The 16,635-nt window shown below is 36.3% G+C and overlaps 1 protein-coding gene across 23 annotated transcripts in view; it reads right to left on the bottom strand.

The window, feature by feature from the left end:
• The window catches only part of DLGAP1 (DLG associated protein 1), a 401,340-nt gene that overhangs the window by 115,894 nt on the left and 268,811 nt on the right, over positions 1-16,635 (bottom strand). For all 23 annotated transcript variants that reach the window (XM_086891436.1, XM_086891366.1, XM_086891464.1 and 20 more), the window contains one exon: positions 4,402-4,616. In XM_086891436.1, the coding sequence (XP_086747562.1) occupies positions 4,402-4,616 (215 nt within the window). The remainder of the gene's footprint in view (positions 1-4,401; positions 4,617-16,635) is intronic.

Consider the following 16,635-nt stretch of genomic DNA (forward strand, 5'->3'; position numbering starts at 1 on the left):
CAGCTATGATGGAGTTTATATAGAAAAATTCTTTACCATGGGATAAAACGGAGAAAAGTCTAATGCTTATGTGCTTACATACTCTCTTCATCATCAGTGGTGAAATTTGGTGTGCATTAAAAAGGGGTTTTGGTGCTTATAATTGAGTTTCTCCTAATCACAGCTGACTGGAAAAACATCATATGGCCAGTAAAATACCTTGAAAATAAAGATTTGCTAAGAAAAAAACCTCATTTCTGTTCTTCCTTTTATCTTTTTTACATAAATTCTACAAATGCATCTACAAAATATCAAGATCATTAAAATTTTCAATTCACTAGTGATCACAGAGTACAGAAAAAGTTTGTGTTCAAATATGGGTTCAAAAGAAAAACTCTGCAACTGTATTTACCACAAAATCCATGTCTACAAATTACCATTAAGTTCTGTAATACATTACAAAACCCCCCTCCAAACAAACAAACAAACAAAACCCCACAAAACAAAATGAAAAACCAAATAAAACATTCAAATGGATGAAGTCCCCACAATAGCAGCAATAATGAGTTAAGAAGCATAACTTGAATCTGTATTTTAAGCACTGAGTGTGCCTGCAGTAGAGAAGAGGAAAGGGGGAAAATGAAGTAGGAAACCTGTGGTGACAGGATCCATCTCTCAGCCCTCTTGTCCTCCAAGTTTTCCAGTCCTTTCCATATTCCTTATCTTTTTAGGCTGGGAAAATGCTGCCATCATGTTATTCCTTGTGCTGACCCATCAGCTACTTTGCCCATAGTCCTTCAAAAGAACAAATGGGATGGCTGCAGATCCTTCTTTACCTTATCCAGCTACAGATCTTGATAAAGCTTTCTGGAACTTCCTATTTTTCAGGCTGCAGTTTCTCTAGTAAACTCAGATATAGTTGGCCAATGGATTTAAGAGTTACTGGGAACTGGAGGTGACAGGTTGGCACGTGGGCAGCAATGTAATTGCATACTTTTTATCCCAGCAAAAACCATGCTGAATATAAACAACACAGATATAAAATAGTGAAGGAATATGTCCTGAATCAAGCTCAGCTGTAACAGGATTGTCAGTTATCTGTCACCTGCATCTTCTTTAGAAGTTTGCTAACCAGTCCATTTTCAATTTGCTGACACGTGAAAGCTAAACTTTTGCCACTTTTTAGGAATGGCAAGAAAATACCACCTTTTTTTTCCAGCTGAATCAGTTTATCTAGACTGTGAAAGCTTAAACACCAAGAGCATACTGCCAGCAAAGACAGAGAAAAAAATATCTGCTTACTTCCTGATAGGATAATGAGAATGCAGCAGCGGAGGTGTGTATTTCAAAATCACAGCAAGCTGTGCTTTATCCAGAATGGTACCACAGCATTTGACACATGTGCTGTAACCACATGGAAACCATGGCAATGGAGGAAAATTGTAGGAGGGAGATTGTACAGTACGGCAGGGAAAAAGTCCTCGGCAAAACCAGGAAAATACATTTGTATTATGTAAAGAAGATATGACACAGTTGTGCTGTTCAAAGGTTATTCCTTATATAAAAAGAAACATTGGTAATAGTGAAAATACTTTCTAGAAGAGTAGGCGCATGAGCAATGGTAGGTAGGTAGGTGGGAGGAACAGCGTGGGTTGTGGGACCAATATTAGACTTAAAGGAGTCAGAGAGGAAAAGTCCCAAAAGATGAAAAATCCCTTCAAAAACAACAGTGAAAGCAAAAGGGAACATGTTTTTAAGTTGTTTGCTTTACCAGAGATGAAAGTGCAGGCAACTAGGGACTACATACAGCAAACTGAGAAAGGGAGTAGCAGAAAGAAATGCATCAGTAAGATCCCTGACAATAACTGCTGTAGAAACACTGCTTTCACAGCGTGATTTGTTCTTCATGGACAGAAAAAACCCATAATTAAAGGAGTGAAATACCACTCAGCTTTAGGGTGTTAATAATACCCTTCGAGGTCAACTAGAAAGTCCACTAGTGAAAGTAAAAGGCTGCCTGCTGCCTAGAGCAGCCTTTGGCTCATTTCCACAAAGCTCTTATTCAGGTGCAAATTGAACCGAAGTCAACAGAAAGCCAAGGAAATAACTTGTTATCACACATCACACAATTGCTTGATGACCTACTTTCAGTGAGTTAGGGGCCCTAGTTTAGTCTCTGTCCAACACACCTGCAAAAACTCTAACACAGCTCTCGGAGTAATCAGGGTAGCCATGGGATGAAAAACTAGTGTCATTGTGAAGGTCAAGTCACACTATTAAGGAAGTATGAAGAAGTCTGCAAACAAAGACCTAGCTTAACAGAAGACTTCAATTCCCAGGGCAAGTACTCAGCTGTTTCTTATAAAACCCCCAGAAATTATCATGTTCAGCAGAAAGTAATGAAAGCACTGCATAATTATGTATTATACAAATTGTCTCTGAAAGTGAAAGGTTTCTCAGGAAGAGATATTTCTTTAAAATATCAGCATAGATTAAAAGAAATAATTCCATTTCATCCCAGTTTTTGCTGAAAAGCCATTGTAAAAGGCAAGTTATTTCATGCTTTCTCCTCTTTTTTGTTTTACTACCATTTACCATTTTCCCTTCCTTCTTCTACCCCATGATTTACATCCTACTTCTGTACAGCTCTTAAACTTACATGAATTTTACAGAATGCAGCTTAAAATTTGGCACATTCCTAAAAGCTTTCCTAAATAGGAAGGGATTAAAAAACATAGGAAATTAAGTTTTTATACAAGCACTTTGTGGCATTACAATGACTTGAAAGCTAAAAGCTTCTGTTGCCTGCTGCCTCTGGTCTGACATCCTCCACAGGTGAACAGTGATATGCAGGACTTTTGATTTTTCATAAATCTGTATTTTTTGCAAACCTTGTATCTACAGAGAACAGAAATGACCAAGAGAAAATACATGGATTTAGTGCTTCACATATACCATGGAACTCTGGGAAGCATGCGTCTAAAAACTCAAAAAGAATAAGCTGTGTGTTCATAAACGAAGCATGGCTGGATGGAGTTTCTGGTGGTAAATAACATTCTTGTTCACCTTGCAGAGGTTGCAATAACTGATCTCACAGGAGGAGTTTTTCTCGGGAAAGGATGTGGTAAAGTCTTCTGGATTATGAAAGGAATCACTGGATCCCTTGAACAAAAGCCAGCTGGATTATGAAAATCCCTGCAGAAAATGAGATTGCTCTCTCCTTTGGACACTAATGGAAAGACAGAGAAGAAGCAATCCCAGGCTTCCCTTGAGACAAAGTCAGGCAGGCTGCAGTAAGCTTGCTTTGTTCTGCTGGTCTATTCATCACTGATGTCAAGAGCATGACAGTCTTAACAAGGATCAAATGGTTTTCTCTAAAATCTGTTTCTCAGATAAGGTCTCTGGGAAAAAAATGGGGTGGAGAAGGACAAGGAAGGAGAAGAAATTAATGAGGGAAATGCAGAAGGAGTCTTTTGTCACTGATCATGGATACCAGAAGAGATAGAGATCCTTTTTATTTTTTTCCCTCCATTTTAAAGCTACAGCCTTAGGCAAGTTATACCAAAATTGGGTTATTTTTGGCCCAGTGAACTATGATTCACTATTATAGCTAAGAATTTTGAAAAAGACAGAAACAATTGTTGATTTTAAATCCGCACGATTTTCTTTTATGGATGTAGTTTATTTTCTTGCTTGAAGGGACCTTTCCATTTTAGAATCAATTAAAATAAAATGTTAATACAAAATTGTCCATTTGTGCAATTTTCTTGACAATTTGGGTGGCTTTTTTAAAAGGCCCAAATAAAGGAAAAACAAATAGTGACATTTAAAACCCACAAACTCAGGATTCCTATTGGCTAAAGCTTTCATAAACAATTAAAAAAAAATCAATTTTTGGTTCTCCACAAAATACAGTGCAATTCTGAGTGGAAAACATGGGTTTCTCTACTTTCAGATGGTCTTTGTTCTTTTTAAATAAATGTCAGGTTCTCTCTGGAGTTGCAAAGACTATTTTAGGGCTAATGTTACATGTTGAGTGAGTATATATAAATACACAGTTACACAAAGCTTTTGCAGGCCAGAGCTGTATTTTAGCAAAGCATTCAAAGAGCACACCTACTGTACATACCTGGATGCTCACTTAACACTAACAGGTTAAAATATCTCACAAATTCATAGTGCAGGCTCCTTTTCAGAATACCATTGAAATGCACTCCCAGATTTACTCTTGTTCAGAATAAAACCCCATGTAAAAATAAGCATGACTGAACACACTCGTTCAAATATGTTTCTGAACTGGTAGCTAGAAATAAAGAGAAGAAACAAACAGAGAAAACATAAAAATGTAAAGAGAAGAAAAAAAAATAGAAAATGTGTGTCTTAATGGAAAGCTGTATGTGATACAGCAGAACATGGACTTACTTGAGGGTGGTGAGCTCGGTAAGGGATGGCTGGGTGGCCTTGAGATAACTCTCTCTCCGTGCAGCAATCTTTGGAGATGGCTTCGGGCTTGTGTCAGAGTCTCCACTGTCATCGTCCCCCATGGCTTTGATGTAACTGCCACTACGCATCCGGCGGCAGGGAATCTCGTCGTCTTTTCCTCGTGGAGTGTAGCCAGTCCATTCATCTTGAGGAACCTGAAGCGATAAACACAATTCTCTTGTTAATACACAAGCACCTCCCTGATGTTATTGGTAAGCCATAACAGAGCCATTACAAAAATTCTGAAGGCCAAAGGCTCTTTCTTAATCTCATTTCACCACGGGTTGTTCTTGCAATGGAGGCCCACTTCTCACCCTCCATAGTCAGAAGCACCTCTGGAGTTCTTCGCTAGTTTCCATTACTTATCTGGGAAGTTTCTAGCAAACATGCTGGCATAGAAGGCTTGGTTAGGCTTAATATCAGACTGGAAAAATCTTGGGTTTTTTCAGCTATTTTAATTCAAAGCCTTTATAAACCAGATCAGAGTATTTTTGGTTCAGCTCAACATATTGAACATTTCTGGGGAGGCACAAAAGCTGAAATATCAATCCCTGTATGACAATCTTTTCTGACAGAGTGTACACAGGAACACTCACCAGGATGATTTTGGCTCAAGATAAATTTCAAATTAGTGGAGCTATGGGCTAATCATCACAAAAGTAGGTTTGCAAGTGTGAAATTTTTCTGTTAGTGCTTCTGCAGCTTAATTGGTGCAACTGCACACCTGCAGCTTGCAGTGAGCCTCCTTTTGAATTCCATTAGTCTGAGTGTCTGAGTCCTTTATTCTCTTCTTTTTCTTCTCCTTAGTGATGTGCATTATTTTTCTTGAACTAAAGTCACTGCTGTCCCTTCTTTTTTTGCATTGGAAATCTGCAACAGTGGGAATGTGTATTCATGAGATTTTGAGACATAACAAAGAACAGTCCAAGAGCAGAGTGCTCTTTCCCACCCATTCTCTCCCTTCCTGTGCTCCTGGGGCTTCTGACCACATAAGCCAGCATCCTTCTCTTTCCTCCAACTGCAGAAACAACATGCAGTGGAGCAGGGTCATTGAAGCTATTTTGCAGGAACACCTTTTTTATCTAAAGGTGAACCTGCAAAAGGGATTTTTAGTTAAACAGATTTTGTTTTAGACTTAAATACAAGCAGTTGTGAATTTTTAGTTTTCTGCTTCTCTGATTCTTCTCAGTGAATCAGCTCTTTAAACCAGCCATAGCTATAATGCTCAAAAAACCTTACAAGCCACATTAAATAGGTAGGCATGAATCTGGGTTATGAAACTTGTCTTGTGACTTATAAATACTCTCACCTACCAGAAGAATCTTTTCTATGAGAAGTTTGTTTTTCATCAACATTTACCTTCAGCTAAGGATCCTGTGAATCCCATTGCAGATTTCAGCTAGAGCATATACGTGCCAGTTTGTTTAGACAACCAAAACTAAAACATTGCAATGCTTGCTAACAGCTTAGCTGTTGATTCCCACTACAAACATAAGCCTAAGTCCAGAGCCTGTAAGGCTTTTCAAATATTACTGCTAATACAAATAATTTTTATGGCCTTTTATTTGCTGTAAACTGCAACCCTAAATCCACTGTTCTATACAAAGGAACAAGTCACGTAATGGTCCTAAGTCTATATAGGCTTATTACTAGTTATAATGAATTAATTATATTAATTATATTAATTATATTAATTATATTATATTATTAATTATATATTATTATATATTAATTATTAATATATTATATATATTAATTATTAATTAATATATTATTTTATTAATTAAACTATTCACAACCTATGCATTTACTTTGTTTCCTGATGATTTCAAAACTGAAGACCTTGCCAACCTTCTTTCTTCATTGATTTTTCTTTTCCTGCTTCTGACATAATGATTTAGGGCCTTCCTTAGGCTGCCAGGCTCTAACAGTCCTTCTTTCCTCTTGTGTTCTGTTCTCTCCATTCTCTCTTGGCCAAGTCTAGCTTTGCAACTCACTTGGACCTTCAGTATTTTTCTCAAAGGACTGAAGATTTAATCCAGGAGATCTACTCTAGATTGCACCTTTATCAATATTCCTTCTTAAGACTCAGTCTTCTTTCTCATTACTTCGTTGTTCTCAATTGCTCCATGATTTATTTACCTAATTCTTGCGGCTTTTTAAAGTAATTACATTGTGGATTTTTAAAGTAAATTTCCATGTTGTCTTTAAGTTAATGGCTCTACAATTCTTATCTTCCACCAGCATGCAAATTTTGTTTTTGTGGGTTTGAGGTTTTTTTTTTTTTTTTTTTTTTTTTGCATGTGTGTGTGTGTGTTTTTGCTTGTTTTGTATGTTTATGTGTGTTTGTTTTGTTTCTTTTAAAAGTTATTTTCCTGGGCTCAAAGAATCTCAGTTCCTTAAGGCAGGAATATAGTTCCAGTATATGTAAGTCCTGTTTTCATACTGAATGATGAAATGCAGAATTGTGCATCTATAGGATGGTACTGAATAAATACTTATAAAAACACTTGAAATAGTCTTCTAGGAAAGGGTAAAGCTTTAACTAAAACAATGAGTTTTAACAGAATCTACTGGAAGAACAGTATTGAATGAACATGTCTAATATTTTTCTACATTAAAAAAAAACAAAAAAAGAAAGAAGCAGTATTTCCATTCTGTGTCTTCTAGTTTATGCCTAGATACCACGTCTGGAAAGATGACACTTTCAAAATGAAGGAAACATTCAGAAGAGGTTTCGACTTTCGATATAGAAGACTACGAAGTATTTACATTCCTCCCTTAGCCACTTGTGAAAGACAGAGTATAACATTTTTTTCAGGTCTTACTCTTGCATTAGTTCTAGGCCTGGAACATCATCAAATAGTGAGTATACAGTCTATATTCATACTTGGAACATACAGCTTCTGCTTGTCAGTGTAAAACCTTGACTTTTCAAATCACTCATACAAAAAAGAATTTAAGACAGGTTTAGTAAACTCAAGCTTTGCTGATATTTTGATGCCATGATCAGACTTCAGTCAGCAGTTTAAAACCTGTAATGGTGTATTTCCAATCAGATTTTAGGCAGCTACTAGATATCGAAGTCAGAATATATAGAGAATCTGTGAATTCTCAGAGGATATGCACTTTGATCTGTTTAATATTTTATTCATTGTGCTTTAATTGAAGATCTTTTTCTTATTAAGATAAATTAGTGAATTAATCTTTAATGCACCAAATAAACTACGTTAGTATATTGTTAAGGTTGGTGTCTTTAATGGAGAAAAAGTCAGGGGAAATAAAGTTACAATGTTCATACAGCTCCCATAATTCAGGCAAGCTGAACACTTGTAGTTTTATTAAATAATAGATACAGTGTTAAATTTAATGCTGTGGTTTATAGCTGCAGTACAAGTGAGGAGATATTGTTACTGTGGAAACCCTTACTTTGGAATAATTGAGTTCTGTTATCAGTAACACCATGTATAAGTTCAAGACCTTTTATCCCAAAACTTCTCAAAATAATTTAGATACAATAGCCCAGGTTTTGAATTCTGGTTGCAATGGATTTACCCCAAAACTTTCTATTTACACATGCAAACACTGTGTACCGTGATGAGGTTTGAATGCATTGCTCTAGTCCCTCAATTTGTATGGAAGTTTCCAGTTTGAGCTCTCCTCCTATCAGGGAAGTGAGCAATCATTGGAAAAGAACAGCCACATTTTTAGTAGCTTTTCCACTTTTTAAGAAACACTAGTTGCAGAGAAAGAAAGCTGAGCTGTTCATACAGAGACCAGGGCAAAGCAGCCTCAGTGAGTGCCATGAACCCACTGGCTGGTTTGGGTACTGGAAGTCACCTGCGAGCGCAAAACCAAAGGAAATAACACAAAAGTGACTCAACTTCCATTTCCATATTATGGGTTTAAGAGCAAACCAAAGAGAAAAAGATGGCTGTGGTTAAAAAGCCATCCAGATTGAGAGAATGGACTGAAATACCAACCCAGATATGCTTCTAATTTCACAGAACACACTGAGGAATCCAGAGTGTTTGTACAAACTATCTTACCTGCCTAGACAAAGCTGCATTACAAGAATGTGATGGATATTTGATTAAAAAGTTATTTTAAAACTTAAATCGTAAAGTTTGACCATGTTTTTTGTTTGTTTGTTTTTGTTTTTTATTTTTGCAGGTATTTAAGAAGTCTGGTTTGTTTTCCTCTAAATATTGTTTTTACTTTTTTTTTGTTTGTTTACAGTAAGTTTTCAGTATATAATTGATTTTTTAGATGAAAATATGGGTCCAGCTCCCCTTTATCTTATTTTTTTCTTATTTCTTATATCACATTCACAAGAGCAAGAAACCCTGATTCCAGAATTTGGTGTAGGAGAAAACTGTGAGGCATCATATAACTGATAAAGAGCATTTGCAGGGTAAAGAAACACTTTAGAAGTTCTGCCTCAGCTATTAACAATTATAATACTTTTTATGAAAGGGTATCTGTCTGTGTCATACTTGAGTAGGACAAACAACCCTAAAAGGTCAGCATTTCCTTTTGTTTCAGGCAGATAAATAATGTCAACATTTTAATACTGCTGTGCCTATAGTCAAATACTTCAAGCAATACCTTCTAAAACAAGTGACCTGATTTTCAGAGTGCTTTTTTGGTGCCTCAAAGGTATTGGCTGTAATAGACATGGCTCTAACAGCTCATGCAAACAGTGCAGTTCACTGTTGCAATGAAGTGTTTCATATTATGAGAAAAAAAGTAAAACATAAAGCCTTCTCCAAAATGCAAACTGCAAAAATAAATTCAATCACATTATTTCATACATTCTGTTTCTACACATATGGTACTGTATGTACCACACATATGATACACATCCTGTAGTGTGATTTCTTCTGTTGGTCTGGAAAAAAAGCTGAGAGAAATGTTTATGTGAACCTCCAGCTCTCTTATTTTTTTTCAGTCAGGGGGTCTGCACAAAAGCTCTTATTTTATTTGAATGACCAATATTATGCCTTGCAAGGTCACATACTACACTGCACACAAGTGCAAATGCACAGTATCTTCTGCCTTAGAGGATTAATGAGATTAAGATTGACATACTTGAGATAAAGCTGTTTCATGCTTTTAAGAAAATCATATTATATAATTACCTTGGCAATTTCCAGTATCAGACTATCAAGTGAGAACATCACTTGCATGATTGTTTTAACTCTCATGAAAAAGGGGTAAGACCTGGACTCAGATTTAAAAATGAACATTGTTTTTATTAAAATAGAACTATTATTATTCACACTATCAAAGTAATAATGAACCTGGAAACATTTCATTCTCTATCTTTAAACTCATGTACAAATCTTTACAAGCCTCGAAGTCAAGAGTGTACTTCACTTATACAGAATGCATAGTGAAAAAGAACACCATTATTACTTGAATAGAAAGAGAAAATATCCAGGAAAGGCCTCTGAGCTGTGCAACTTACTGAAACTTAAAACTTCAGCAAACTCCTGGCAATAAATTGCTACATGTATGACCACTAAGCCTGACAACAGTTTCTTTCTTTTGATTAAATGGCTGATATAGCATGCTTTTGTAAACAGAGCAGACTATAAAGATGAAGTACTGCTACTAGCCAACATCTTACCTGGATTTAGCATCATTTAGTGTATAGATTATCTGTCCCAATCTTTAACTAAATTTATGTTGCTCTGTAAGTGTTCACACTTTGTCATTAGCCATGTTGTACTGACTTGTAATTTCCTTTAATGCATTTTTTGATATAAAGGACCTGGATTTTATAATAGATAGTCTAGGATCCCTATAAAGAAACAAAAGAAACAGGTATACTGGCCCCACAATCGTCAAACATTCACTTCATAATGTCACATGTAATAGTATGTGAAATAAGCCCAGATTGTAAAGACAAAGAAAACATTTTTTATTCCATTCCTAAAAAATTAAATTAGAGTATCTAATTTCCTTACATTTTCCCCCCCCAAATACTTATTAACTTACCTTGCTGGATGAAATAGCAAACAGACTGTCTCTATAGCAAATTAAGTTCATTATTGATCTCCACTTTGCTTTGGTTTATTGCAGCTGAAATCATTAAAGCTTCTCCCTGTGCTTTGCCAAAGCAATGTGGATGACTATAGAAGTAAACAAAAGGATGGAAGGAGTGGCTAACCATCACTCACAGCAGTAGACTTGTAACTTTAGCTTTCTATTAGTATGCAAATACTTAATGAAATGAAATCACACTACTGAAGAACAATGCCTAATGACTGTTCAGTGCAGATTTTTCAAACCCATGCAATTTGGTCTTCTTAGCCATTATTATGCCTCTTCTGCATGCTCTAAAGGAAGTTTCAATTGCTATCTTCCACTTACTGAGCCTATTCCTAGCACTCATGAATATTGAATTAATCAGACCAATAAGGATGAGTAGCCTTTCTATCAATGTGCATATGTTAAGAATCAATGAAGTATGCAAAAAAAAGGAAGCCTTAGAAAGCAGAAAAAGAATATATGGTTAATAAGCCTCAAGTGTTTTAAAAAAGGCAGTTAGGAGGGTTTCCTTTATTTAGGATAAATTTAATACGCTCAGTATCTGCAGCAACATTTGCTTTAGCTTGTACTATTTGAGCAATCCTGTTCTACTATAAATTAATTTAATTTAGCTGACTTATTTCCATATTTTTTACAAGAGGGGAATTAACACCAGAACAAAGACCTGTCCAAGATGAAGCATTACTTCCTCTATCCTGTGCCCACCCCTTGCATCAAACCTGAACAAACAGGGTGAAGAACTGAGATCTTCTTTCACATAACAGTAGTTTGGAAAGTCTTCAAAACCAGTATGAATCCTGAGAGGGTCAGCCAATAGACAAAATTCTTCAAGCACCACTCCAGTTTATGATGTTCATTCACCACAAGGTGTCTTGACCACTGGCTCGTCAATGTGATTCACATTCCATTCTGTGAAGAGGAATGTGTGTCTTCTAAATGAAATTACCATGTCTTGATTCCAGATAATTTTTCTCCTTCTGGTTTGTGGGTAAAAATCCAACCAAACATGAAGAGAGGCACACCGATACCATGATTCCAATTCACTGCCTTTCAAGTTTGCCACCTGTAAACACCTTATGCAGAAAGGAAGCCAAACAGCAACTCCCACATCTGTTAGCTGAGGTGAATATGACTGAAGGTCACAGATCAGGGTTCTTGGCCTGGACCTCAAACTAGAACTGCTTCAGTGATACTCATGGATGATATTCTCCAGTGGCAGAGGGCAGGCATTCGTGCTCATCTTTCGCAGTACCCTTGAAGCATTCAGTGCCATTGATTATAATGACATAGGGTTTCTTGCCCAGTTAAGGATGACTTCTAACACAAATACCAGTCCTTTAAAGGACACTTTCAATGACTAGCAATAGAGAAATATTCTCTCATTTCTTCTTTATATCTTCTTTTGTGATGAGTCACTTCAACACCTGCATACAGGACTGGTTGGCATCCAAAGCAATAGTGTTAGATGAGATGCCATTTTACCTTTTTTTCACTACACACAGGCACAAGCCCACTGTCAAGCAGACAGCAGGAAACTGGCTAGTGGGTGGAGAACATGTAGCTGAATCTGTATCCTTGGAAGAAAAGAGATGTGATGGGGAGAGCATTTTGAGAAGCAGCTCTTATGCTGCTTCTTTTGGCTGACTGTAAATCAGTTATCTCTGGTGCTTTGCTAAGGTGCTCTCCCAGGCAGCATCTCTAAGTGATGCCCTTAAACTACTGTCTCCTGCTGGCTGTTGGCTTCTGTCACATTTTAGTGGCCAGTGGGCAGACTTCACTGACACTTTCACAATGACTTCTTGTAGATTACAGCAGTGCTATACACCTGTGAAATAAGCTTTCATTTGGCTGTAAGGAAACTGGTTTCAGAACATCATAGTGTGTCTTCTCAGCGACTCCAAATGGTCACCAAGTGGTCACCTGTGTTCTACAGTAGTGTCCCATAGGAAATGAAATCTAGGTCATCGTCTTGACTCTCATCTGCTGGAAACTGAATTGCTACAGACCAGGAAACCTCAAAGATTTCCTAACAAACTGGTTATCAGGCTGAGGTTATGTCAGCAAAGCAAAATTAGACACAAACTTATTTGCATAAAAGACCCCTGGACACAATTCAGAGACTGTGTTTGGAAGCCCTGGCTTCAGAACTGTCACAATGCCTTATCCTACTGCATGACACATTGCTTAGTCCTTGGTGAGAGAAATATATATCCATCAGGAGCCCAAAGAAGACAGCCTATTGCACAGTTTCAGAGTAAGAAGATGAAAGGACAAGCAATATACAACAGACTGATGTTCTTATTACTTAATTCACTAGTGACAGAAGCTCACCTGTGCAAGAAGAACAGCACAATAGCATTTGTAAAGCAGAACAAAAATTGTGGGCAAATAACCCAGCTCAAACCACTCTTCTGGCACTGTAGTATTTCCTCACTCAAGATCTGTACAGTGAATTCCATTCTTGAAACAAGCACAAAACCCCAACCTAATAACTGGGTGAAGGGAACTTTGCGCTGACTGAGGAAAATGTACCATTTCCCAGTGTATTCTTCCTACCTTCTTCACTTTTTTCCACAATAAAAGTTAAGGTTTCAAACTCAGATTTAAATGATCCTCTTTGCTGAACTTGACTTGTCTTGAAGATTTTTTGACATTTTTGGTTTTTTTTACAGTGAAATTACTGAAAAGGATAAGCTCAGAATACTCCAAATATTTAAAGCTACAGAAAGGAACCAGATCCATGACTGAAACAAACCTTATCCATGCTGTGAAGGAACTGAGATAGACACCAAATGTCAGCTGTTATGTGCAGCCATAATTTTAGTAAACATTTCTGACTTAACAGTATATGTAATGTAGTGTCACCCAAGTAGGTTGCTAAATCCTATAAATAGTACGTCAGCAACAGGTTCCAGCTGCCAGAATTGTGTTCATTAATAGATGCACTATTAGAAAGTAGGAATGCTAACAGAATGAACTGACAGTATTTCAAGTTAATCTGGAAAAAATAAGGTCAGTGCCAGTATATTCAATACTTAAAAGTTACAGGATGGCAATAAAACTAAAGGACAGAAAATTACGGAACATTGGCAGATAAAATTGCAGCTGAAATTGCTGTTGGAGGGCTCTTTGCACTTAGGAGGCCCCCATTACTCAAGACACCAAAGGTCAGCACAGCTTTCAATTAAGCAAAAAAGAACACACCAGTTGTTAAGGTGAAAGGAGAGGCAAGAAGATCATTATCACCAACACAGCTGACAGTTTTGGAGGTTTTCTTGTTTGTTTTGTTTTTTAGCTAAATTAAAGGACTGCAATGATGAAGAAGATGAGTTTATTGAAATACCCTCCAATATATTTCTCTCAGTATAGCAATCATATCTTGGGTGGGTTTGCAGGTAGACTAAAATAACCAAGATGCCAGTTTAATGATCTGTTAGTGATATACATTTTGTAAATAAGCTGTTTTGTACCTAATCTATATTTTCCACAAATTCCCTAGCTATAGGCATTAGTAATATTACCCACCTCACAATTTTAAAACCAAAATGAATTAGCTTTCTGAGAATATATTTTTCATTATTAATATGCTTATATACTAGTTCCTTTTAAAATTCAAGAGCATTTAAGAATTCCTAAATGTTTTTCCAGAAGTTGACCTAGAATACATTAACACATTAGACACTTAATATCACATTTGTCCAAATAGTTTCACTAGCTTTACTAAGAATTATCTTTCACATGAGCTCATCAAAAAACCTTGAAACTTACACCTCCTATACTTTGTAGTACTGACTGGAAAATTGAAAGAGAAATAACATGTGCTTCATTAATTTTCAATTTATAATGGAATATGAGCTAAAAATGTCATCAGATACATGAAAAATGGAAAATGGATGTTAATACATTAAGGGATGTTAATATAACTTTATATGTATATGTATATGTATATGTATATGTATATGTATATGTATATGTATATGTATATGTATATGTATATGTATATGTATATGTATATGTATATGTATATGTATATGTATATGTATATGTATATGTATATGTATATGTAAGGATATCCTGGAAGATTAATTTGAATATGGTAGTTGCATCTGAAATGCAAACACCATAAATGAGGAAAACACAAACTGAAACTGCAGAAAAACTTGCATAGGTAAACTTAGCATACCAGATCTAACTTAAATTGCTGTGTCATAAGGATAAAAACTTTGTAATGTAAGGTACCATGCTAACAAATCACGTTACACTTACTGGTCCTTATTAGCACCCTGACTCTTAGGTCTGTTTGGTCATGCATGGACACAGGCAACAAAAAGAGGCTGTCTGGGACTGGAATTCAGCTGTCTTTCCTAAGAAACTGTGTCTTGTCCTGAGAATGGAAAACATGTCATTTGGATAATGAGTTTCTTAACTCTATATCTTGTATATCAATGCACATTACAGGCAACCTCCACCCAAGAAAGAGTGCAGTACTAACCAGAACCTCTGTCACCAGAAAATTCTTATTACACCCAGAAACTTGGTTTATATTTTTAATAGCATTTCTCACAGTATCCCATCAAAGGAGAAGCAAAGCAAATGTGGAGGTTGAACGACTGCACTGTTGACCCCACCTTCTGCACTTCATTTTTCAGACATAAAATTTCCATCCTTAGCCTCAAGTGTCTGACACAACTGATATAAGTCTCATCAGTTGCATTGAAAAGGAAACTTATGACTGACCCATATAAGAAAAGATTAAATTCATTTGAAAAACATTGTATTTTTCTCAGTCTCTTAACAAATGGACCAAGGACAACAGGAATGGTAATTACAGGGAACATTAAATGGCAAAACTGTAATCAGAGACAAACTCTGCTGTGAATTTGATACACTGTTAGCTCCAAAATTCACGAATTCATAGAAAACAAGAGTGTCAAAAATATCTCCCTGTGTACTTAGACCCTATTGTTCACAGCAAAGGACTGCTGCTTACATTTTGCCTCTCATTTGTAATTTCATTTTTTTTCCAGAGAAGAAGCTAGCAGAGAAGTAGAGGCTGTCCACTGCTTTAAAATTTTTTCTTTCAAGGGAGGGAAACCATTTTAAAGAAACATTTTGATAAAACATGAACAATTCCTTCTTGCCTTCCTTCACTGTAGTCCAACTGTAAAGCTGCATCAAATAGTAGCACTTTCCTAAAATGAAAATCATCTCAAAAGAAGAACTTTATCTTTCTACTATCCAGCTGCTCACTCTTGAAAGGAGAAATGGAAGATAAAAATGCAATTCCACTCCCAAAATGCAGGTAAGAGAAAAAGATTTGCTTGACAGTCTTTAGACTGTTCTAGGATAATATCTGTTTCAGCAGATGCAAAATGTTGACCCAAGCCTCCCCTAGAATTCCAAGGATGGACACTATGCTTCAGCACCAGGGCTGGAAGTGAAGCCTTGTGCAGTAAAGAAAGACATTGCAATGCAGGAGGACTCTGCACTTGATCCAAATTCCAAATCATGAGAAATAAGCCCATCTGTAATACAAACTACTGCCAACTCCTTCCACAGAACAGTTAAGTGGAAAATAACACAGCAAGTGAAATAATTGTTTGTTATTTCCATGTCTTTACACTGAGAACTCATGCAGATACTTTTGTGATAAAAGCCCTCACAAACAAATGTGAAGTCAATGTCACCTGTGATCTCTGATATACTCGGATCTATCAGGATAAAAAAAATCATCCTGATAAAAAATTATCCTGAGTTTAAAAAAAGTCACTCCTTCATTAAATTCAGATACTGTGACAAGAAGAGATAACATGAACAAGCTCTTTGAATGATCAGAGTTTATGTCCTGGACCATAGACAATAACTTAAATAACAAGCAAGTTGATAAAAGCATCTATTTAACATTAAGTGAGTTAAAGAAAGCAACAAAGCAGCATCATAACAATGAAATTAAATGATCAGGGTTGTCCAGTGTTGTGAATTTGCAGCTTTCATCTCATTTTGTGCCTTTCCAATTGTTCTAACATAGGACACCAGCTTTCTGGTACAATAATGAGAAGGGCACCTGGAAAATAACAGATACAGAGAGTAACTCTACAACCTACTAACAGAGTAGAA

Source organism: Cyanistes caeruleus, chromosome 1 (assembly GCF_971803275.1).
Source record: "Cyanistes caeruleus chromosome 1, bCyaCae1.hap1.1, whole genome shotgun sequence".
Lineage (NCBI taxonomy): Eukaryota > Metazoa > Chordata > Aves > Passeriformes > Paridae > Cyanistes > Cyanistes caeruleus.